Source organism: Aspergillus clavatus, genomic scaffold (genome assembly GCF_000002715.2).
Source record: "Aspergillus clavatus NRRL 1 1099423829803 genomic scaffold, whole genome shotgun sequence".
Lineage (NCBI taxonomy): Eukaryota > Fungi > Ascomycota > Eurotiomycetes > Eurotiales > Aspergillaceae > Aspergillus > Aspergillus clavatus.
Window position 1 is genome coordinate 123152 of NW_001517096.1, and position 23333 is coordinate 146484.

The 23333-nt window shown below is 48.5% G+C and overlaps 9 protein-coding genes across 9 annotated transcripts, besides 2 other annotated features; 5 read left to right on the forward strand and 4 right to left on the reverse strand.

The window, feature by feature from the left end:
• Positions 1 to 139: 139 nt before the first annotated feature.
• Positions 140 to 1498: a mobile genetic element.
• Positions 1499 to 3943: 2445 nt separating this feature from the next.
• Positions 3944 to 5703, reverse strand: ACLA_077780 (AMP-binding enzyme domain protein; the record flags this gene model as incomplete). Its single annotated transcript, XM_001270456.1, has 2 exons — positions 3944 to 5407; positions 5464 to 5703. The coding sequence occupies 2 exons, from the start codon at positions 5701 to 5703 to the stop codon at positions 3944 to 3946; spliced, it is 1704 nt and encodes a 567-aa protein (XP_001270457.1).
• Positions 5704 to 6867: 1164 nt separating this feature from the next.
• On the forward strand, positions 6868 to 8214 carry ACLA_077790 (class II DAHP synthetase family protein; the record flags this gene model as incomplete). The annotated part of the gene is made up of 1 exon (XM_001270457.1): positions 6868 to 8214. One exon carries the CDS (start codon positions 6868 to 6870, stop codon positions 8212 to 8214), a length of 1347 nt encoding a protein of 448 aa, XP_001270458.1.
• A 474-nt stretch (positions 8215 to 8688) lies between these two features.
• Positions 8689 to 8715: a microsatellite.
• A 457-nt stretch (positions 8716 to 9172) lies between these two features.
• On the forward strand, positions 9173 to 10507 carry ACLA_077800 (SMP-30/gluconolactonase/LRE family protein; the record flags this gene model as incomplete). Its single annotated transcript, XM_001270458.1, has 1 exon — positions 9173 to 10507. One exon carries the CDS (start codon positions 9173 to 9175, stop codon positions 10505 to 10507), a length of 1335 nt encoding a protein of 444 aa, XP_001270459.1.
• A 150-nt stretch (positions 10508 to 10657) lies between these two features.
• ACLA_077810 (putative glycosyl hydrolase family 88) lies at positions 10658 to 12184 on the reverse strand (the record flags this gene model as incomplete). Its single annotated transcript, XM_001270459.1, has 4 exons — positions 10658 to 10750; positions 10810 to 11728; positions 11779 to 11957; positions 12020 to 12184. The coding sequence occupies 4 exons, from the start codon at positions 12182 to 12184 to the stop codon at positions 10658 to 10660; spliced, it is 1356 nt and encodes a 451-aa protein (XP_001270460.1).
• A 318-nt stretch (positions 12185 to 12502) lies between these two features.
• ACLA_077820 (MFS transporter) lies at positions 12503 to 14176 on the forward strand (the record flags this gene model as incomplete). The annotated part of the gene is made up of 2 exons (XM_001270460.1): positions 12503 to 12569; positions 12639 to 14176. 2 exons carry the CDS (start codon positions 12503 to 12505, stop codon positions 14174 to 14176), a joined length of 1605 nt encoding a protein of 534 aa, XP_001270461.1.
• Positions 14177 to 14598: 422 nt separating this feature from the next.
• Positions 14599 to 15657, reverse strand: ACLA_077830 (aldehyde reductase II; the record flags this gene model as incomplete). The annotated part of the gene is made up of 1 exon (XM_001270461.1): positions 14599 to 15657. One exon carries the CDS (start codon positions 15655 to 15657, stop codon positions 14599 to 14601), a length of 1059 nt encoding a protein of 352 aa, XP_001270462.1.
• A 606-nt stretch (positions 15658 to 16263) lies between these two features.
• Positions 16264 to 18444, forward strand: ACLA_077840 (GMC family oxidoreductase; the record flags this gene model as incomplete). Its single annotated transcript, XM_001270462.1, has 6 exons — positions 16264 to 16607; positions 16711 to 16959; positions 17021 to 17681; positions 17741 to 18207; positions 18263 to 18306; positions 18362 to 18444. 6 exons carry the CDS (start codon positions 16264 to 16266, stop codon positions 18442 to 18444), a joined length of 1848 nt encoding a protein of 615 aa, XP_001270463.1.
• Positions 18445 to 20217: 1773 nt separating this feature from the next.
• On the reverse strand, positions 20218 to 20640 carry ACLA_077850 (uncharacterized protein; the record flags this gene model as incomplete). The annotated part of the gene is made up of 2 exons (XM_001270463.1): positions 20218 to 20468; positions 20529 to 20640. The coding sequence occupies 2 exons, from the start codon at positions 20638 to 20640 to the stop codon at positions 20218 to 20220; spliced, it is 363 nt and encodes a 120-aa protein (XP_001270464.1).
• Positions 20641 to 21483: 843 nt separating this feature from the next.
• ACLA_077860 (uncharacterized protein) lies at positions 21484 to 22338 on the forward strand (the record flags this gene model as incomplete). The annotated part of the gene is made up of 2 exons (XM_001270464.1): positions 21484 to 21890; positions 21975 to 22338. The coding sequence occupies 2 exons, from the start codon at positions 21484 to 21486 to the stop codon at positions 22336 to 22338; spliced, it is 771 nt and encodes a 256-aa protein (XP_001270465.1).
• Positions 22339 to 23333: the final 995 nt, after the last annotated feature.

Genomic DNA, 23333 nt, shown 5'->3' on the forward strand with positions numbered 1-23333 from the left:
TATTATACTATTTATACTCTATAAGATTATTTAGACTTTTAAAATATCTTATCTCTACTACCTCCTATACTTCTAGTATATTAAGTAAAGTTCTTTTAGTAATATTATCTAGCTCTTCTTCTATAAAGTTAGGGTATTAGCTAATTATATTTAATACTATTATTTTACTATTTTTTTAATAGTAGATCTCTAAGTTATAACTTTAGAATTCTTTCACCCATTAGGCAAGCCATTTTAAATACTTAGTTATATTTATAAGATATTAAAGACTCTTATAATTAGTTACTACTATTATTATCTTTCTATTATTAATATAGTAATCCTATCTCTAAAGAGCTTCTTTTATTATAAGTAGCTCCTTCTCCTATATTAAGTAGTTCCTTTCTATACTACTAAGCTTCCTTCTATTAAATATAATTAGGTAAAGTTTATAGTTCTTATCTTCTTATATTAAAATTATTCCTACTACCTATTCTAAGGTATTAGTCTTAATTTAATAAGATTAATTAAAGTCTATAATTACTAGTACTAGTATAGTGATTATTAGTTCTTTTAAGTTAGTAAAGATATCTTAGTATCTTACTATCTAGGTAATTAAGTAGAATTTCTTTTTTTAAAGGTCTTTATCTAACTTTTTTAGTAGGTTATAGAGGGTGGCTATAACCTATATAAATCCTAGTATAAATTAGTAATAATAGGTTATAAGTCTAAGAAATTATTATACTTTATAGATATTTTTTAGTTTTAGCTATTAGGTAATAGCTTCTACCTTAGCTAGTATTAGCTTTATAGTTCCTTCTCTAATAATATATCTATAGAATTTAATTTCTTATTAACTAAATTTATACTTTAAGGCTTTTATAAATAGCTAATTTCTTTATAATTAAATAAGAACTTCTTATATATATTATTTATATTCCTCTTTACTTACTAAGAATATTAAGATATTATTAAGATATACTACTATATACAGAAGATCTTATAATTAATTATTTATATATATCTAGAATATTACAGGTGCATTATAGAGTCTAAATAGTATTATAAGAAACTTATATTTCCTAAAGAAGGTATTAAATACTATCTTAATAATTAAATTATTTACTATCTATAACTACTAGTACCCTAAGAGAAGATTAATTTTTAATAGGATCTTTATCTAACTAACTTAGTTAATTAACTCCTAAATTCTTAGAAGTAGATAAATATTCTTAATAATAACTTTATTAAGTACTTAGTAATCTATATATATTTACTATTTTCCTCCTAACTTTAGGACTAATATTACTAGTGAATCTTACTAACTTACTAAGATCTAGATTACTCTCTTTTATAGTAGTTCTTCTACTTAGTAGTAGGTTTCCTTAAACTTCTCTAGTAATTAGGGGTAAGTATTTATATTAGCTAATTTAGTATTACTAGTATTAATAATATAGTCTACTCCTTAGGTAGATAGTATTCCTAGGTTAAGTTCTTCTTAGAATATATTCTTAAAGTCTTTTATTTATTTATTATAATTTATGATTATTAATTTCTTTTTACTAGTTTAGAGGAGGTATAATTATGCTATTAACTTCTCTTTTTATAAGGTCTATTTTAGTTATTTTATAGTTATTTACTACACTAAGTTATCTTTATAATATTTAATCTTATATTAGGGGTTAATAAGGTAGATAAAGTATATTCTTCTCTTATTTTAAAGGATTATCTAACCTAATTACTAGTTAATCTATAGGTTAGTAACTTTTAGCTAGTTATAACCTAAGATTATCTTATATTTATTAGTATCTAGGATTTATAACTTAGTAAGACTAGTCTATTATCTAATTTATATTAGTATCCTTACTTATTAGTAGGTATTTATTATAGCTCTATTTAGTAGTTATATAATTAAGGGTGTTTTTTTTTTACTATAGGGAGGCTCTATTATACTAAGATAACTAGTAGTTATTTATAATATAAATAAGTAATTAGTTTTATAATTAATAAGGGTCTTAATCTAAATTATCTATCTCTTATTTTATGCTTTTATTATATAATATATAGAGTTAATACCTATTATATTTAGATATACTTTAGTAATTTCTTATAATAATTAAAGATTCCTTCTCTTAAGTAGTTCTTTCTTCCTATCTTTAAAGAAATTATACTATATATTCTAATAGTTAGAGGCTTTCTTTATTTAATTAATAAGTACCTCTAGATTTATTAATCTTTCCTATTTTTTATTATCTTTATAGGGTATAGTTAGAGATATCTAGTTTTATTATATATAAAATATACTTTATTCTAGTAATATTATAATTTCTACTTTAGTAAATCCTTATTTAGTTATAGGAAGTTTCTCCTTAGCTAAGGAGAGCTAGTAATTATACTTAGATCTATTAGATCTCTGCTATACTAGTTAAATTATAGTTTTAATTATAGGTTATCTCTAAGTTATTAAGTAGTAGCTAAGCTATTCTTATAAAGAGAGAAGTATTTAATTATTTTATTATATATTTATAATTATATTTAGTCCTCTATCTATCTTTTCCTAAGCTCTAGTTAACTTCTAATAATAAATTTTTAAATAAGAGAGGCTTTATATACTAAGAAAGAGATATATATTATAGCTTTATCTAAGATAGTAATATATAGCTATATAGGTTATAGACCTTAGGTAAGGCTTTCATATTTCTTCTATCTTTTATTATTTATATTATATTCTTTAAAGTTTCTTAGTAGCTATATATAAAAGATTTCTATAGTAGTAATTACTAATATAAGATTAATTTATAATTAGGTTTTATTTACTTTCTACCTCTTATAAGTATATCCTATAAGTTTCTACTTAATAATAATAAGATATTCTAGATTAGAGGGAACTCTCTCTATTACTAATAAGATATCCCTAAAATATTTTTTAACTCTCTTTTACTATTCTTAAGTAGTATCCCTTATATATATATTCTTATACTCTAAGATAGGAGTAAGATTTAAGACCTTAAAAATAAGTAATAATCTATAATAATAATTTACTTCTTATAATCTTAGGGGTAGTTTATTTACTATATTACTTTTAGTAAATACTTTAAAAAAGTATATTAATATTAGTAAGTAGTACTTCTTAGGCTATTATCTTAAATAGCCTAATAAAGACTTATCTTATATCCTCTAGTAGATCTCTAGTAAGATTATTTACTATAGATAGCTAGTTATTACTAATAGTTCTAGTAGGGAGATTTAAGGATATTATCTTATAGAGATTATTTTTTATTAAGACTTATTTTAGTAACTAAGTAATACTTCTCTAGCCTAGAGTTACTATATCTTATTTTATTTCTATCTCTTTTAATAGGGCTTAGTAGAGAGTTCTCCTATAGTAAAAACTCTTTACTAAGTATAACTACCCTACTATCTTTTAGCTTAAATTTAGTAGTTACTTATAGGGAAGAGTAGTAGGTATTTACTAAGATAAATATAGGTTTAGTAGAGTAAGAGTATTTAATTTCCTACTATCTATAACTTTAGATATACTACTAGATAGAATTACTAAGAGTAAGATAATATTACTAGAAATATAGAGAAATAGACTAGGCTAATACCTCTTTACTTACCTAGGGTAAGATCTTTTATTTATACCTAGCTACTAGCTATCTATCTAAAAGATAAGTTATAGATATTACAGAGATTTCTTAGGTCAACCTTAGTAACCCAGAGTTGACCTTAATAATCATCAATCTACTCATGATATTCATTCACCAATATCACATTATCTAAGTAGCTGATCATCTTCCTAACCTTAGTCAGTTAATATCTGTATGGCAAGTAAACAAAGGTGGAAAGGTGCACGCGAAAATCTATCAGAAAATGAGACAATAATCCTATACAATGTGTATATTTATCCATTCAAAAAATCATGTAGAAAAAGTGGATCATTGATAGAGCATCTAGGTCGTTCTCAAACTAACTGCACATGATTCAAAACAGGGGAAGAAAACATCCCTCTAGCCACATCTGCCCCCGTTGCATGCCCCATTTGCTTGAGCTGCCTACGATTGATCTTGAAGCCTGTCGTGGGAAACTGGGCGAGACAGCGGACTCCACCCGTCAGCTTGCGCAACCCCGTCAGTTTCTGGCCAGCGAACTCCAGAATATCGCGCTCCAACAGCTGGGTGAGCAGAGCGTTGTGATAGTACTCGGGTTTGAGGATGACGAACGCGGTAGGCTCATCCAACTGGGTGAAGTCGTTGCGGATGCCCACGACCACCGCACTGGCCACGGCGGGATGCTCGAAGACCACGGCCTCCAGCTCCGCAGCGGAGATGTGCGTCCCGTACCCGCCGCCGACCTTCAGGAGCTCCTTGATCCGATCCATGATGAAGACGTTGCAGTTCTCGTCGAGGTACCCGTAGTCACCGGTGTGGAACCAACCCTCGGCGTCGAAGTCGCGATTGGCCACCTCATTATCCTTGTAGCCCTTGAATCGGCACAGCTGATTGCGCACCAGAATCTCGCCGGCTTCGCCAGCCCCGAGTTCCTCACCGGTTACCGTGCTGATCACTTTGGCCTCCATGCCGTTCACCAGCGTGCCGCTGTAGTTACTGCGCCGGGAATCCTCGTCTCGCTGGATCGCGATGAGCATGGTCTCGGAGGTGCCCCATTCCAGGTCGAGGTGGACGCCCCCGAATTGCTCGGACACCGTCTGCCGCAGGTTCTCGTGCATGGGAGCTCCCGCTGTGAGAAGCCACTTGACACTGCTGACGTCGATTCCGGGTGCTTTCAGGTCCGCTCGCGCCAGGCGGGCGGCAATCGGCGGCGTGATGAAGAGAAAGCTGATCTTGTGGCGGCCGACCACGTCGACGGTCGTCTCGTCGAGGGCCCCGTTCATGAGTACCACGGGAATTCCCAGCATGATGTTGAGACCCATGTGGAGCTTGGCATTGATGAAAAAACCCAGCGATAGCGGAGAGAGCCACACATCGCGGTCCGGGTCGGTATTGTCGGGTATCGTGCCGATAGTGCCTTCCATTGTGGCGATGAAGTGGGCATGACTGGTTAGTACAGACTTGACGTTGCCTGTAGATCCACTCGTCCGGTTTAGAAACGCATCGTGGTCCTCTGCGCTGGCCTCCGTCTCCAACCGGAAGAGGTCAGCGTCGGGGCGACCACGAGGCAGAAGTCCTTCCAGCGATGCCCATGGTTGATCAGGGCTGGCGTCGAGCGTGATGAGGCGGATAGCGCCTGCCAAGTTTGCAGAGACTTCGGCAAAGGACAGCAGGTCACTGTCCGTGATGAGCAGCTTGACCTGCGACTGGACCATGCGAGTCGCAATGTCTGTTTCCGACATCTCCTGCTGCACGGGAATGAGGGCCACTGTAGCTCCGGCAGCCAAAGCGCCAAAATACGCAATCGGATATTGGATCTGCTTGCAAGATGTAGCCACTAGCGCGGTGAATGAGCGGGGATGGGCCTACATACCCTGTCCTTGGCCAGAATGCCGACGACATCCTTGGCCATAATCTCGTACTCCGAGCGAAGAACATCCGCGAAGCGTCTACTCTTCTCCTCCAGCTCAGCCAGCGTCAGCGTTTCACCGGTCTGGTCGACGCGGTAGAGCACTCGACTCCATGGATACGGCCGTCGGCCCTGGTGGAAAATGTAGTTGAAGACATCGGTCTTGGGTACCGAGGGGAGAGGATACTTAGATTCAAAGATCATGGTTGATGTGGCTAGACGGATGGATTGAAGAGATTGGATGCGTACGTGGTATACTAGGACAAAAACGAGACTCGTAACTTGTTCCTCTGTTTGCTCGGAGTACGCAAGCGATGAATGGGAAGCGATTAAATACGGCTCGAGCCGCCCTAGACGTGGGTCCTAGACATCAACCGGATCAGCACAGTTTCGCTCCACTGTGGGTATCATATGAAGTGATGCACTTCCTTGCACTAGTGCTGACTCTTCCGTATCGCTCCAACAGCTGCCATGTGAAGTACTTAGGCGGATCTCGGATGAAACTATCCACGCCGGAGTTCGTGATTGTCCAGATAGAGCTCCTGTTACCGTACAGCGGTTGAATCTTGCCGCTTGATGCGCGGCGAGTAGACATTAACTGGATGATGGCTGTAGTAGACCTAACTCCGGTGTTGTCTCTTCCTTGCTTGTCCACTTCGCCATAGTTCCATTCGACCAGACAGGGGTCCATGACCTCCGGCGTCAACTTGAGCAAAGCCAAGCTCCGGTCCGAACCTTGATAAAGATCCTCATAGACTATAGAGCGGAACAGGCGCCGGACATGGCGTTCTGTCTAATTTTGTCTCTGTGCCGTCGAAGCTGCTGGGTATTATTCTTCTCCTATGCCCCCAGTCCGTTGATAGGGCTCGATACTTCTGAAGGATTCAATTCCCAACAAAAGAAACGCACACGAGGACGCCAGAACGGTTGACATATGCGCGGACAACCGACGGAACGACCTCCAACTCCGTGAAACAGAAGCCTGCGATGGTATCGGACAAGGCTGTGTGGATCTAGGCCGGGAAGGAGACGAGCCACCGTGACCATGAAGGCAAGTGGATGGCATCGTGCAGTGGCATTCTGAGACAGGTAGGTAAAATACGTTAGGCCCCTTAACAAATGAGGATACGGAGACATATGGGAAGGCACCGGGGGAGCTGGACGTAGCATCGTAGAATCCCCGTAGAATCCCCAGGCCTCTTAATCCCATCGCCGTAAGCTCTTGTTGGATCAAACCCCAGCCAGAAAGTCAGACAGACCGTTCAATCTCATCAGTCCGTGATCAAGGCCCTGTTTTATACCAGTAGCCAGACTTAACCGGCACACCGTCTTTTGTCTTGACCGCTGCTTTGTCATCTGATATTGGGAATGTTCGCCCTAGAATTCCCGCAGGGAAGAGTTCTTCCGCCGAGTGAAAAAGACGTGGACTTGGGCCCATCGGACACTTGGACGCCCCAGAGTTGGCGAAAGCGTGAGACAATTGCGCAAGAGATTGAATACAAGGATCCCTTGGCGCTCGAAGAAGTCCTGAGCACCGTGGCCTCCTTCCCCCCTCTCGTGAGCACCGTGAAGATTGAGCTTGCCCGGCGGCACTTCGCAGCAGCCGCTCGCGGAGAAGCCTTTATCCTCCAGGGTGGAGACTGTGCCGAAAGCTTCCAGGACGTGCGGCCCCTGATCGTGCAACAGAAGCTGCAGCTGCTCCATGAACAATCACGGCTGATCAGCGGTGCCTTGGGTCTACCCGTGGTCACCGTCGGAAGAATCGCTGGGCAATATGCCAAACCGCGCTCTTCTGCCTTCGAAACACTGGCCGACAGATCCCGCGTCTACAGCTTTCGCGGCGAAAACGTCAACGGGTTCGACGCGGACGACCGCACACCGGACCCCAACCGACTGCTGCAGGCATATTTCCACTCCCGCGCGACATTAGACCTAATGAAAGCCTGCCCATCTCTGCCAACGCCCCCGTCAGGCGACCCCGTGGCTTCTCCCGGAAAAGACCTCTTCCACACCAATATCCTGCACGAGCTCGGACAGGGGGCCATCTTCACATCGCACGAGGCCCTGCACATGCCCTATGAGAGCGCCGTCACCCACGGCCGCTACAACACGTCCGCCACGTTCGTCTGGATCGGCGAGCGCACCCGCCAGCGGAACGGCCCGCACGTCGAGTACATCCGTGGGATCCGCAACCCCATCGGCATCAAAGTGGGCCCGACCATGCGACCACAGGAACTCGTCGATCTGCTGGATTCCATAGTGCGGCCTCAAGACGGACAAGACACCCAGGATGGCCGAGTAACACTCATCACGCGCCTGGGCGTCGATCAGGTTGAGACGGTGCTGCCGCCGCTCATCCACGCCGTGCGGCAAGCTGGTCACACTCCCGTCTGGATGTGTGATCCCTGCCACGGCAATACTAGAAGCACGCCTTCGGGGATCAAGACGCGCTGCGTGGAAACTATGGTGCAAGAGATCGTCCGCACCTTCGACGTGCACCGCGCCAATGGGTCGTTCATGGGCGGTCTCCACCTCGAACAGACGGGTGAGTTCGTCACAGAGTGTGTTGACGCTTGGGATACGTATGACGAGCGGGATCTCACGACGAACTACCGCAGTCTCTGTGACCCGCGGTTGTCGTATATCCAGGCCTTGACGGTGGTGCGCTCGTTTCTCGATCATGTCCACCGTGCGACCAAAGTCAATAGTCCGTGATGGCATCTGATGTGTCTACCGTTTTGATGTTTGTTTATTTTTGACCTTTTGATCGTTGCTTGTTTGTTATTGGGGCCGCAAGTAGGAAATCAGTACACATGGTCAATGGAAGGGAACAGTTCAATACACTTTGGCTTTCATGATAACACTAGATAAATGCCCCCTTGCTCCCATTCCAATGCATAAAGGAGAATGATAGAGACATCTCTCCTATCCTAGCCCTTCCGCATGTTCTCATCGAGCCCCAAACACAGCCACATTTGGTTATGGGCCCCAGAAAGTCCCCATTCCGGCCGTGTTGAGCAGGATTAAACAACTCGCGACAGCCCACCTCAGAGGATTCGGTCAATGTCACCTTCGGACTACTTTGCAATGGAAGATTAGTATCCTCCTGGAGCTTTATTATGTGCCTCAGATTGGGCTCCTAGATCCACCAAGTTGGTTTTCTCCCGTGGAGTATCTTCACATTCTAAGTATATATATAGATATATATACATATATTAACATCTGACTTGCAAGTGGACAGGCCGCAGATCTTCGCGTTTTCCTAACTAGGCATTTCAGAGTATGTCTTTGACTATTTCCACTCTGATAGAAATGCAGGCCACTTAACGAGGGATTTCTACTCAAGAATCCCGCGACAACGGGATTAACATTCAAAAGACGGAAGAATTGAACAAAACACCGGGTCGCAAGGGGTCAAGACACTACTCTATGAGAAGTAAGGATATGCAACTATAGTATTCTTCACATTGAAACTATTCGCGGAGATTGTGGCAGCACAGGCAACACCGCGTCTTGGCCATCTGACAGATCGAGTCCGCTGTGCTGCCGGAGCGCCGGAGAAGCAAGAACGGCGATGGTCGATCTCCGAGATCAAATTGTACCTACACATCGGGTATTTAACTCGTCGTGCTAGAAATACCGCAATTCATTGTCCAGCAAGCCCATGACACCCATGAAAATGAAGCATATCATCGCATCCACCCTCAATGCCGCTCTCGCGCTGGGCGTCGTTGTCCTGCAACGGCGTGACGTGCCAGGCCAGCAGCATCCCCTCATTGACAGCTTTCACCATTCCCCAGACACTGTGATAGAAGATGGCCTCGTTCGCACGTGTATCGCACCGGGCGTGGCCTGCGTTGACAAACATGGGGCGAACCTGCCGTATCCCTTCTGGCGTGACTCTCCAAACGGCACCGATGCCACGAACCTGGCAGACATTCAGTTCAATGGCGGCCGAGGGGAGGCCAGGACCACCTCCTGGGAGCAGGTCGAGCGGGCAGACTTTGTGATTTTCAACGAGGAGCGTGGCCGGAAACTCCTCGGCGACAACCCCAGCGTTGACTTCGTCTTCTCCGTCAACCCGTGGGCGCTGCACGAGGCCCCAACCTTCGTCCCAGGTCTCAACAAGATCTTCTTCTCGGAGCTGTCACCCATGCTGGAGCAGTTCATCATCGACCTCAACGTCGACCCGCCTACCCTCTCCAAGTTCACGGCCGATCCGCCCATCTTCGTGCCTAACGGCGGCTTCTATCACGACGGCCTCATCTACTACTCGGTGGCCGGCAGCAGCGACAAACACAAGCAGCGCCCGGGCATTGTCACCCTCGACCCCCGGACGAACAAGTCTGCCACACTGCTGAACAACTACTACGGCCTGACCTTCACCGACTGCGACGACCTCATTGTCGACCCCGTCACCGGCTTCGTCTGGTTCACGGTCCCCTACTACTCCTGGTGGCTGGAGGTAGCCGACACCGCACCCCAGCTTAAGTCGGCTACGTATCGCTTCGATCCCGCCACAGGGTCGACGGTGGTAGTTAACGACGAGATGCGCTCGCCCAACGGCATCGCCATGAGCCCCGACCGACGACATATCTACATCACCGACACCGAGGCCGCGGGCCAATCGGCGCCGATCTCGGTCGATCTGCCCAGCCCCGGCATCGCTGGACTGCTGTTCAACACGACCGGCAAACGCACCATCTACAAGTTCGATCTCATCGACCATGGCCACGCCATTGCCAACAAGCGGCCTGTCCACTACGACGCCATCGGCACCGTTCCGGACGGACTCAAGGTTGCCCGGAATGGATGGCTGGTAACGGCGAGCGGGAATGGGCTGAGTGTGATGGACGAGTATGGCGACATGATCGCGCGGGTCCAGACCAATTTCACGGTGAACAATTTTATCTGGTCGGATACGGACGACTATCGAGAGGTGTGGATGGTTGGGCAGGGGGGCGTTGCGCGCGTGAAGTGGGATTTGCAGGGCCAGAAGGCTGTGTGATACTTGGAACTAGTTGGCTGGCTGATTGGAGTGCTGGAAGAAGACTACAGGGGATGTTTGTGTAGAAGAAGGAATCTGTTCTGAGAGTGTTATAAACTACTTTGGCTATTTTCACTCACTGAACTATCAAGCTGACGTTTCTTACTCCTATCAGACACCCATTCTCTCCATCTCGAGTGACGCCAGCGCGAATGCACTCGTCCCGATCAGACTGTTCGTGGTGACTGCTCGATGAGTATAATACTATGAACACACCCCGTTAGCCAAAGGATACGGGAATCCAAAACGGGACTTAAACAGACCTCGTAGTATGGCTTCTCCTCATGCAGGCTGGCAATGATGCTCGTCCCGAGGAAATTCAGACAACTGCCCTCCTCCACGCTCCGCACTACAAAATGCCCGACAACATCCTTGTAGAGCGCGCGCGCAACATCCGCCACATCTTCAGCCCACATCTGCTCAGAGGGTTGCCGCACCGCGCCCTGCACCCGGAGAGACGAAGGCGCGCCGTGTCCTGAGCCGATCTTCGTGGACTGAGTCGATCCGGACCCGGGCAGGAATCCCAATCGCACCCCCTTCGCCAGCACATAGGCGACCATGGCACCAGCGCTGGCCTCGACAAAATTCCCCTTCTCCCCTGCTTGGTCCATTACCTGCCAGACGGCATAGCGGCCGGTTTTCCGGGCAGAGTCCTGGATTACCTTCACCGTTGCCTTGGCGAGACGCTGGAAGATGTCAAGGATGCGTTGGACGGTCTTGTCCTTTTGCATCGCGTTAAGAGCTCCCCCATTCCCGTACTTGGATTTAGCAATTTCCAGGGTATCCAACGCGCCGATCAAATACCAGGCCAGACTCCGTCCCCAGACGATAGGGCTGGCGCCGGTGATCGGGTGCGCCCACGGCGCGTCTCGCGAGCCATCGTAGCCGTGCTTGATCAGACCCGTAGATGGCTCTATGCTCTGCCGGTAGAGTAGATCCAGTTGGAGCAGAGCGGCTTCGAGGTTTACGTGTGGGTCGCCGTAGGTTATGCCGTATAAGGCGGCGAAGGGCGCGAAGCCGTACATTCCATCACTGTACGAGAGATTACCGTACGGCGGGTAGGGAGGCGGCGGGTCGACGAAGTACCAGAAGCCGGAGTTCTCGTTCTGGTATTGCAGGTCGAGGGATTTGCGCAGCGCTTTGAGGACGTTGCGGTGGAGTGGCTCGTCGAGATTCATCTCCCTGGACAAGGTCAGTCGGGCTCAGTTTGGACCAGGGATAGCTGCACGAACATGATTGAGCGACCGACACATAGCCGGTCAAGAGACAGGTCGCGGGAGGATGCCGTCGCATTGAGGAGCTCCTCGATGTCGGCGTCCACGCTGCGACGGTGATAGTCCGTCCATCTGGCGATCTCCTCTGCGTCGCTGGACTGGGCGATCGCTGCTCGTAGGGCTTGCTGGAATAGGCCCTGTATAATAAGCATTCATTAATAGTCAAAATGTACGGAGAATGCGTGGCATGGTGCGGTACCTTCTGGATGACTCCCAACAGACCGTCGGCCGGGTTGATTCCTTCACCTCGCCCGATGACACTTTCCAGCATCCAGGTGGAGTGTTTCGGATAGCTGACGGCCTGGCCAGTCCTGATGACCAGGGTTAGTGACAGTAAACAAGAGAGAGCGTGAAAGATCTTCATTGTGCGCTGGAGTGGAAGGGATCATGAACTGAGACCGCAACAATCCGCGTGGACACTGATGGAATGGCCATTACTTTATGGTTGCCCTAAGACTGACTGCCTCCGGGAGTGCTGCCCCTAAGAAGCAGCCCCGGAGTTGGAGGACGGTGGGCCCCGGAGTTCAGTAGTCGTTCCCGGCGGACGATCACTGCAGCTTTCAAGTCCGATCTTGCACTTGGTACGTGCGTGCTAGGAGGTCTTGTTTGAAGAATAAATACCTTCATCGTTCTTCGTACTCTTTCACCATCTATTAGATTAGCTATTCCGAAGACAAGCATCATGGCTGCTGAGTCTAATCAGAGTTCAAGCGACACCCAGTCGATCTCTCAGGGAGTTCTCCCAAAAGGTGAGTTTTCTTGAGCTTCCTGTACCTGTATCAAACAGAAGACAAGAGACTAAGCAAATGTCATTATAGGGGCCTTCCCTGATGACGAAAAAATCACTCTCGACGATGGGAAGGACACCAAGGACGAACATGTCTACATCGCAAACACCCTCCCTCTGCCTCGCCAAATCCTCTTCATCCTGACCGTCTGCTCGGCCATGTTCACGAACCAGCTCGGACTGGGCCAGACAATGGATATGGTTCGAGTGATTGGGGAGTGGTACGGAATCACCAACAGCAACGAGTTGTCGTGGCTGGTGGCCGGCTACAGCTTGACCATCGGCACCTTCGTCCTGGTTGCCGGCCGGCTAGGCGACGACTTTGGACACAAGAAAATGTTCATCATCGGCATGAGCTGGTACGCACTGTGGACGCTTGTCTGCGGCCTGGCAGTCTATTCTTCTCAGGTCCTGTTCATATTCGCCCGTGTCTTTCAGGGCATGGGACCGGCGGTGACGCTCCCCAACGCGATCGCCATCCTCGGCCAGTCGTACGCGCCCGGCCCTCGCAAGAACATGGCCTTTGCATTCTTCGGCGGCAGTGCCCCCTTTGGCGCCATTGGTGGGTTTGCTACCGGTGGTCTCTTTGCGCTGGCCTGGTGGCCGTGGGCGTACTGGAGCGCATCCATCGCCCTCGCCTGTCTCGCCATCGTCTCCATTTACACGATCCCACCTCAACCGACGAGCACCACGCCCAATATGTTGATGTTCGGCCAGAAGATCATGCACCTCGATCTTCCCGGCTGCTTTACCGGCATTGCCGCGCTGGTGCTGATTAATTTTGCGTGGAACCAGGCCGCTGGAGTCGGCTGGCAGCCGCCCTACGTCTACGTGTGCCTGATCCTAGGATTCCTATTCGCGGCCGCCTTCTTCTGGATCGAACTGCGCTGGTCGAAAGACCCCATCCTACCCCTGGCAGCCTTCAACTCCGACATCGCCTTTGTGCTGGGCTGCACCGCCTGCGGCTGGGCCACCTTCGGGATCTGGGTGTACTACGCCGCCGTATTCGTCATGGAGCTGAACAAAGTCAGCCCGCTGCTGCTCGCGGCGTGGTACAGCCCCGTGATTCCGTCGGGGCTGTGCGCCGCGCTGGCGGTGGGCAAAATGCTGGGCCGGGTCTCCGCCGCATGGGTCATGGTCATTGGGATGGTGGCGTATCTGGTCGGATCCATTCTCATCGCCACGTTGCCGACGCACCAGATCTACTGGGGCAATTTCTTCTGGAGCGTTCTGATCATCTGCGTCGGAATGGACTCGTCCTTCCCTGCTGCGACGATCATCTTCTCCGACGCCGTCCCGGCCAAGTACCAGGGCATCGGCGCCAGTGTGGTCATGACCATTGTTAACTACAGTATCTCGCTGGGACTGGGCTTTGCGGGGACAGTGGAGCGGGAAGTCAACAACGGAGGACATACGTATGAGGATAAGAAAAAGGGGTATCGGGGTGCGTTTTACTTCGAGCTGGGCCTGTCTGGTCTGGGGTTGGTGTTGAGCCTTGCCTTCTTGATCAAAGATCACTTCCGCAAGAAGGCAAAGAAGGCTGCTGGTGGAGAGGATCAGAGTGCTTAGGGAGACTGCTAGGGGAGGCAGTAATCATTGAGTGTCTGTAGCGGCCTATGGGGAATGGGAGATGGGTCAGAAGGGTCATAATTTGGAGTGTTATTCTACTTTAGGGCATCAAAAAGATATACCACCTGCATTAATAGTCGTTCTCATTGTTTGGTCCATGTATGGGCAGCTGTCGATATTCATAGATTGACAAATGTTTAGTTCGAGAAAAGTTTAGACCTCTACAAGAAATCTAGATTCTAGACAGACTTTGAAACGAAAATACACAAAAATATTTTCGGTCATCGATGCAGTCATTCTCAATTTATCTGTTCTCATCAAAAATTTGGAGTCAGACATAGCAAAGGAAATATAAGAAGACAACATTCATTCAGCTACATAGACTTCGTCATCGCATACAAGAAAAAGCAAGAGAAAAGGGTCTAAGGAAAGTTCGACCGCTTCCACTCAGGGTCACTCTTGAGGCAGTTATCGCGCACACTGTCAAAGAAAGACGTAAAGCCAACGCGAGAGTACCGCTTCAGAATCTCCTTTGATCTCTCCGTATCCACCGTGCTCCGATCGTTGACCTGCTCCGGATCATCCGCCGGCCACGGTTTGGAAGGATCAATCTTCCGGAACACACTCAGCCAGCTGTTGAAGTTGAACGGGCCAGCGAAGGCCAGCAGCCGCTCGTTCTGCACATCTACCTCCGTCAAACCCGCAATATGCAGCAGCGCCACGTCGGTGACATCCACCCAGTGCCGGGGGATGAAGGTCTGCAGGGGCTTGTAGTAGTTGACCGGGTCATCGAAGAACTCCTTCACCCAGCGGCCGGTACTGCCATTCTGCTTGGCGTGGACGATAGGGCCGACGATGAAATCCGGGAGGACGGCGTTGGCGACGAAGCCGGGTCTGCTTTCCTGGACGAATTTCCAGAACTCACGCTCGGTCGAGGTCTTGAGGGCGGCATAGACGTCCCAGCAGCGCTCAGGCTCGTACGGAGGTGGAGCCCACGCCCGTTCGATGCTGCTGTCGTTCCACGTGGTGGTGTCGACGTGGATTTCCTTCTCCGGCTGCGGAGTCAGACACGCAATGGCGCTGCTGGTCAGCACGAAGCGCTTGACGGTGGGTTCCTTGGCGGCGCTGCTGAGGATGTTGTGGAGGGCCTCGAGCATGGGTGTGATGACCTTGTTGGGATCGTTGCCAAAGGTCAAGTCGCTGGCAACATGGGCGATGCCATCGACGCCGCGGACGGCTTCCTCAAAAGCCCCAGGGGCGGAGATGTTGGGTACCACCAGCGCCTCGAACGAAGCCTCGGGGTAGCGCTTTGTAACTGCTTCGGTGATCCAGTCCGCCTTTTCCTGAGAGCGGACTGTACCGCGAACCTTGTAGCCGCGCTCGACAAGGTTGATGGCGAGGTGAGCGGCCAGGAAGCCGTTCACACCGGTGACTAGGACGAGGCCGCCAGGAGCGACATTGTTAGGCGTGAGGGAGCCCATAATTGCGTCTTAGTTTATTCTGAGAAAAATGGAGATATAAAGCAATTGCCACGATGTATCATGCAGTGTCTTTGTTTCAGTTGCATTCCATCTACAGGTCGACGAGACATGGCTGGGTATAAATGTCTGATATCTGATACGGGCCATTCGACCGCGACATCCATAACAATGGACTTGCTGAAGAACCACGAAAATGACAAACCGGCAAGGATGTAAATCCACCATCAACGTTCAATGGTCAGTGCTGCTTCGTTCTCCGGCGACCTCCAACTCCGATCGCTCTTTAGTCGTCTCGGAGAAGAGCCACATCTGGCGATCCGGACATGAATTGCAGATCCGCGTCAACTTCACCGATTTTGTCTCCGGGTGAATTCAAATTTATGCTTCTTTGAACTCCGAGCATACTCAAAGATGCTCCTCCCACTTGGACAGGGTATTTGGCCCATCGGAGATGGTCCTTGACAGCAGCAGAATGCGGATGGCGTGGTCGATGACCACCAAGTCCATGCTGGGGAGACACGCAGCTGAAGTGCCCAGCGGCCATAAATCAATACGATCAAGCTGCACACCCTGAAAGATCGTCCATTTGAGATATCAGATCGAGAAATGATGTTCTGGTCTCTTCCAGTCGCACTGCTTCCTGCCCTGGCGAGCGCCTTCCACCACGGGAAGCCCCAAAACAACACCTTCGACTACGTGGTTGTCGGAGGAGGCACTGCTGGCATTCCTATAGGAACGAGACTGGCCGAGGCAGGCTACACAGTCGCCATCGTCGAGGCTGGCGGTTGGTATGAGGACTCGGAACCCATTATCTCGTCTACTCCAGCCTTCGGCTTCGCGAACAATGCCGCAAATGACTGGGGCTTCGTGGTCGAGCCCCAGCCGGGAATGGGGGGACGAGCCTTTGGCTATCCCCGAGGGAAGTGCATGGGAGGCTCCAGTGCACGCAAGTAAGGCTACTCGCATCGACCTTATTGGAAAACTTCCAATGCTAACTGGTGACAGCGCTATGATCTATCAGAGGTACGATCCTTCTCGTGTGTCCTTCCAAAGCCTGCTTATTGCTAAGAAAGACATCAGAGCTCCGGTCGGCTCGTTCCAGATGTGGGCCGACAAGGTCAACGATCAGAGCTACTCATGGTCTAAATTTGAGAGATGTTTCAAGAAGGGCACCAGCTTCACAGCACCAGATCCCGATCGCCGGGCTCTCAATGCGACCCCTGGATATCAGTCAGACGCATTCTCGTCTGGCAGTGGTCCGCTGTCGGTTACGTACGCCAACTGGGCGTCGCCAATCTCCAGGTGATATCCATTCCTCTTCAGGCTGCTAGCCGCCAACGGGAGAATGGCTGACACCTTGCAGTTGGATTCAACGAGCCATGGAAGCCGTCGGCATTGACGATGCCGGTGACTTCAACAGCGGGGAGATCATCGGTTCCCAGTACTTCGCCCTCACGACCATCCCAGGGACGCAGGAGCGCGCGTCCGCCGAGAACACATATCTGAAGAAATTCCAGGACCTGCCCAACCTGACTGTCTACACAGAAACCTTGGCGAAGCGGATCCTCTTTGACGACAGCAAGACTGCCACGGGAGTGGTGGTAGAGATAGCGGGTGTTGAGCACACGCTTGCCGTCGATAAAGAGGTCATTCTATCCGCCGGAGTCTTCCAGTCCCCTCAACTGCTCATGGTATCCGGCGTCGGACCAGCGGATAGTCTCAACTCTTTCAGTATTCCCATTGTCCATGACAGTCCATATGTGGGACAGAACCTGGTCGACCACGTCTGGTTTGGCGCGGCATATCGCGTCGGCGTCCCCACGTGGACCGAATGGGTCAACGATGGGTTGAAGATGCTTCAGCTCTATGTCGATGAGTATCGCCAGAGGCAGCAGGGCCCTTTGACTGCGAATGCAGGTGACTTCGGGGCCTTTGAAAAGGTCCCTAACCATCTCCGTGCCGCGTTCACTCCGGAAGCACTCCAGGACCTGGCCCAGTTCCCGGACGACTGGCCCGAAGTTGAAGTACCCCCTCCTGTCTCTGTTTCACGATTCCCGCCCATGGCTTGTCTAACCAGCTCCAGTACATCGTCTCTCCCATGTATCTAGGCAACTTCAACGACCCTATGGGCTGCCAGCCAAAAGACGGCCATCAGTACGCGTCGGTCAATGCTGCTCTCGTCGCTCCCGTTTCACTGGGCAATGTCACCATCCAGTCCGCCGACACCAACGACGCCCCCATCATCAACACTAACACACTGGGATCTCGCACCGACCAGCAGGTTGCCATCGCCGCCTTCAAGCGTCTCCGAGAGATCTTCGAAGCCTCAGAGCTGGCACCGGTCCGCCTCGGCGATGAGTACTACCCTGGGAAGCAGTCAGTTCGCACCGACGCGGAGATCTTGCGGTTCATCCAGCAGGATGGGTTGGCGTTCTACCATGCCGGGTCGTCGTGCGCTATGGGCGATCCCACTGCGGCGAACAGTACCGCTGTTGTAGATAGCAAGGCGCGGGTGATTGGCGTCAATGGTGTCAGGGTTGTGGATGCCGCGTATGTTGATCCGTTGTGCACTGCGTCATATAGTGTGGTATTGACGTCTTGACAGAGCCCTGCCGTTCCTGCCCCCCAGCCATATCCAGAGCGCGATCTGTATGTCCCTTGATCTTCTGCTTCCAATTTCCCCATATATTGTTTCCACTAACAGGTGTCTCAGATGCCCTGTCCGAAAAGATTGCCGAGGAAATCATCAACGAAGGATCGGATGGGCCAACACGGTTCGAGTTGTGAACGGTGTCCTTGTCTTAAGTATGTATTCAAGGCCCCTTATTGAATTGTAGCCTGTGGCTACCCTTGCTTTGTAGAGTCGGGTAATTCTATCATCTCTTATGCCATATACATATATATCGTATTCTTCTAGTTTTGTCACCTCCCTACTTGTCCTCATTCTAGAGAGTCATCCTTTGATGCAATCTCTCCGAAGGACTATCAAGTACATACATCACCCCAATTCCGAAGGGCCAGACACACTTCTATCTGAGAAGGGAAATCCCTCAGAAGAACATGGGGTATATCCCGCATGATGTTTCGTAAGAAGAGCATCATTTTCTACTCCACGATTCTTGCGTCGAACTGGACGGAGATAGCCTTGATATCCCGGAAGAATGCAAGGAAGATCTAAAAGAGACAACCTTTGTAGGCAGCAAAGTGAGCGCCACGATCTAGACATCAGTGCTAGCTACCATACTAATTTGCACGTATGTATTCCCCCCCCCCCCCCCCAAAGTGCCTCTCCGTACTTCGAAAACAAACATTTAAAAGGGAAGGAAAAAAAGAACCCAAGAAATACATACAACAGCCGGGATTCGCTGGTGGTCACCCACCCAACTACTAACCGGCCGGCGTGTGGCTTAAGTACGGCTGAGCGGACGGGAAGCCCTGTTCTCCACACCCTGTGGTCGTATGTATTGGATTGCTAAAAGGTGTGGTTTATATTAGAAGAAAATCAAACTTGTGTAGGGACGCCACGATAAGTTTCTGGATGATCACTCTGTTTGTAATACTCTGGGTCCCACTAACTTGGATGGAATTGCAAGGAAGTGGGTGAGGTACGTTGATGGATCAATATTACCAAGGCAATGATATTCATTGGGGATTTCATTGTATCATTTGGTGGTTTCGGTTATATATAACCGAGAATGAACTCTGGCATGCTGATATACATCCACCATCAATATATATATCAAGTTGCTTCAGCTAGTACTCTGTCTTCCTGGGGAGGGGAGTTCTCCCCATAGTAATAGTGGACCAGAATAATAATCAAAACCAGCATGCATATATCCCCAGTAGCATAGCACTGCGGCAAGACACCTGGTAGTAATAGAAACACATCATTATACACATACCTATATAGCAGCTGGACCCTAGGTATAGGCAGAGAGCAAGCCTCTGCATATGGGTTGGTTGATATTGGACGGATACTGACGACAACATTACCACAGTAAGCATTTTTTGTAAGCCGAAGATCGACAGGGCAAAGCAGGACTTTGCCATGCAGTCGAAAGCGAGACAGAAGGGCCCATGTCACCACGTGGGTGATCCAACCAGCCAGCGTGTCCCGGGCACTCTGCCCCTGTAAACAAGGGTATCTCCATGTTGCATGCTGCAAACAGCCTTGGTTGAAGATTGATACAGTTTCACCACCTACATAAAGATGAACACAAATCTCCCCCTCTGTCTACGGTCTCTTCTTTACTCATCATGAGTGGTGCATCTCTCTGAGGCCATTATGTAATTTGCTGGGGTGAGGGCCCTTGGGAGAGAAAGCTCTATGATTTCAGGACTCGTCTATGAGGTAGCAGAATAAGGTATGGATATTGATATTGCTCTATAGGATCCAGGCCCCTTATGATTCTATATCTCATGAGAACTGGAAGATCTCGCAGCAAATATCGAGACCATGGTCAAGATGCACAGAGTTTATTTCTACACATTTTCTGTATACATATTTCGCGCTGGCTCTCCCTTGCTTCATCAAGATCCAACAATCAGGCCACAGCTTTCCTAGTAGCACGTCCAGGTCTGTCGGATCCAAGTATTGTGGTTCAACTGGTATTTCCAGGACTTGTTCTGGCAATGAGAGTTGAACGTGCCGTTGTTGTTCCAGATGTCGATGGCACTAGTACCGCAGTTCCCCTCATAGTACGTATACCCGTTGCTCAGCGTAAAGCGAACACCACAGGGACTTTCGGCACTCGCAGTGATACTGACGTATTCCTTCGTCTTGCATGGATTGTCGCCTCCAATCCAGGCGACTGTTTTCGGTTAGCTTATATCCCCTGCTATCTATGGAAACGAGCAGTCCAGGAACGCACCGTTCAACAAGGCCTGTCCGGCCCCATTTTCAATTTGACCGAGATCGATGGTGGCAAGTACGGTGTTGCCAGCGACGGCCAACCCAAGAAGCAAGGTATCGAGGAAACGCATTTTGTGGATAGAACAGGTAGATTTTTTTTAAGGTTCTTGCACGATTGCACAATATGCGATTGAAGGATAAACTGTGAAGGCAGTACAAGATGAGCAGTGACAAAACAGCATGTGTATGAGGTATCCTTTTTATATTCTTTGTTCTCAGGAGGAGTGCGATCTTGTATTAAAGTGTCACAATAGAATTTTTATGCCTATGAGTATGCTTCCTGTTGAATTAAGCATGGTGGAAAAACAGTGGCATATCAAAAAACCAATCAATTAATAGTACTAATTAAAGAGAGAGGAGTACATGGCATACTAATGGTACCTTTTGCTGAAGAGAAAATAAGCCTGTCTGAGACAATCTTATATTTGGATTATACAATAAAGTGAGACATCAGGTCTGGGCAGCTAAATATGCCAGAAGAACTCGGAGCCATGCCGCCCAGTCAAGGAAATTTGATCACTATTTACTAGTATTCTGCAGCTTGGATTATTCGATACAGTACGACGTCAGGTCTGGGCACTGGGGCGGCGCATCATGCCAGAAGAACTTGATGCCATGCCACTCAGTCACGGAAGTTTGACCACTATCTGATAGTATTCTGTAGCTTGGAAGGGGACGCCACACTTACGCTCTGGATGGTTTAAGCGCATTCGAGCCAGAAGCGGGGATATTGTGATCATTCCGATGCTATAGCTACGTCGAACGGAGGGAAGATCCTGACTGCGATATAGGAAAGAACAAAGTATATATAGGCGCTGGATATCCCCCACTGCTCCAGTTGCACTGTACATCCATTCCTCCATCACCATTACCCTGTCCACCTTCATTGAATTCAAGCAACAGCTCCTTCCCTGATGCGTCGCTCAATTGTCCTGCTCGTGGCGGCCCTGTCCGCGTGCGTCTTTGCGAGTCCTGCCGCCAGTGCTGGAAGCATCATCGACCCTCATGTGAATGCCCGCAGCGTCGATGCCGAGGTGTCGGTGCTAGATGATCCTGGCTACATCGCAGCCTGGGAGTCCGTGACTGGGTCAACCCCCGCCAATGCGCCTAACGCCACGGAGCACAACAAAAGGAATGTTGGACCCATCCAGGGCTACAACAACTACGTGTCCGTGTACTTCCGGAATGGCCGTTATTTCATCACTTTGGTCCTGGTTTCGAACATTCGCGGCGCCTTCAAAGATCTGTTTGTGACCACGCCCGAAATCGCCTCCGCCATTGCAACAAACGCCAGAGACATCATGGCGAAGGCAACCGGGCTGTGGGCATCGACCTCTTGGGGCTTCTACTCTAATATCTGAGGCGGTGATGGCTTCACCATTGTGGCGGAGAACATTTTGCCCAGAGGAAGTTATGAAGACGCCATCCGGGCAGCCTGTACTCTCGCAGACAGTTATGGAATGACCTCTCCCATTTTCTGGGCCTATCCTCAGAACAACAAGCGGGACAAGAGCGCTTCTGACATTCGTGACTTTACCATCCTGGCCAACTTTACGCCGACTGTGACTCTTGCCGACTATCTCTTCAATACATTCCACAATGTCAACCACACGGCTATGACACGCGGCGCTGATCAGGAGGGCCACCTGAGCAAGAGAGCGAAGTTCTGCCTCTACTATAATGAAAAGGATCGCCTCCTAAAGGGCTGGGTGCCGTGGAACACTCAATCTGATGTGGGCTGTATTGGACAGCTGTCGGATTTCGATTAGACCGGTCCTCCTTGTCTATCTGGGCTGTGTTGGCTTGGCCAGATTGCCCTGGATTTTTTTTGTGTTTGGGGGAGGGACGGCTGCTTGTTGTCAAGTTACTTTGTGCTGGAGGGATCAACTGTTCACTAGCATAGCCCATACAGCAGCATATGTGTTGATTAGTTTAGCTAGAGAATAGAGGTTGAGGAGAGAGTTTCTCGGTCATCCCATGGAAATCATGGATTGCTTAGCTGCTGTTACTTAGAGGAACATGTTCGACCAGCTCATGGTTCCAGATGTAAAATACTTCAACTTTCACGTACTTGGTCTTCTTCAACCTGGTGTATACCAATTTGATACGCCATACATCTGATTTGTTGAGTCTACGTCAGACATGGCAATTGCCTTGCAATCTGCCAGAAGCCGCTAGCTCTAATCAGATATCAAGGAGAACCATCACACAGTCACTAAAGATGAGGTTTTTCATTCCATATGGTCTGGTCAACAGGCCGTTGCGCTTCATGTGATTAGCAGACGTGTCTCAATGATCATCACCAATCTTGCAGAGTGTACCGCACATCCAGGTGCTCGCATGTGTACAGCTGGCGGGGATGCCGCGATGCACGTGGTTTGGACTGGCAGGGATGAGTTTCAGTTCTAAGAATGAACGCAGGAATATATCCTTAGCCATTAAGCCCCCATTTTCATTCATAACGAGCTGTATTCGTCTTCCATTTCCCTGGGGGCACTGGGTATGATCACAGTGACCCAATCCTGGAACCATTAAACTCGACCATCGAACCCGCGCCGGATCTGGCCCCAAAGTCAACCAGAGATCAAGATGGCGAGCAATGCCAAACAGTGTTCAGTGGCTCTCAGGGCTAGTATCATCTAGTGGTTGAATCAAAAGAGCGCTGTCCAGTGGTTCCATACGGAACCCAGCTGCTTCTATGAGGTGCATCAGAGTGCAGCTGGTTATCGAGACGACATGTTGCATCCCAGCGATACGAAGATAT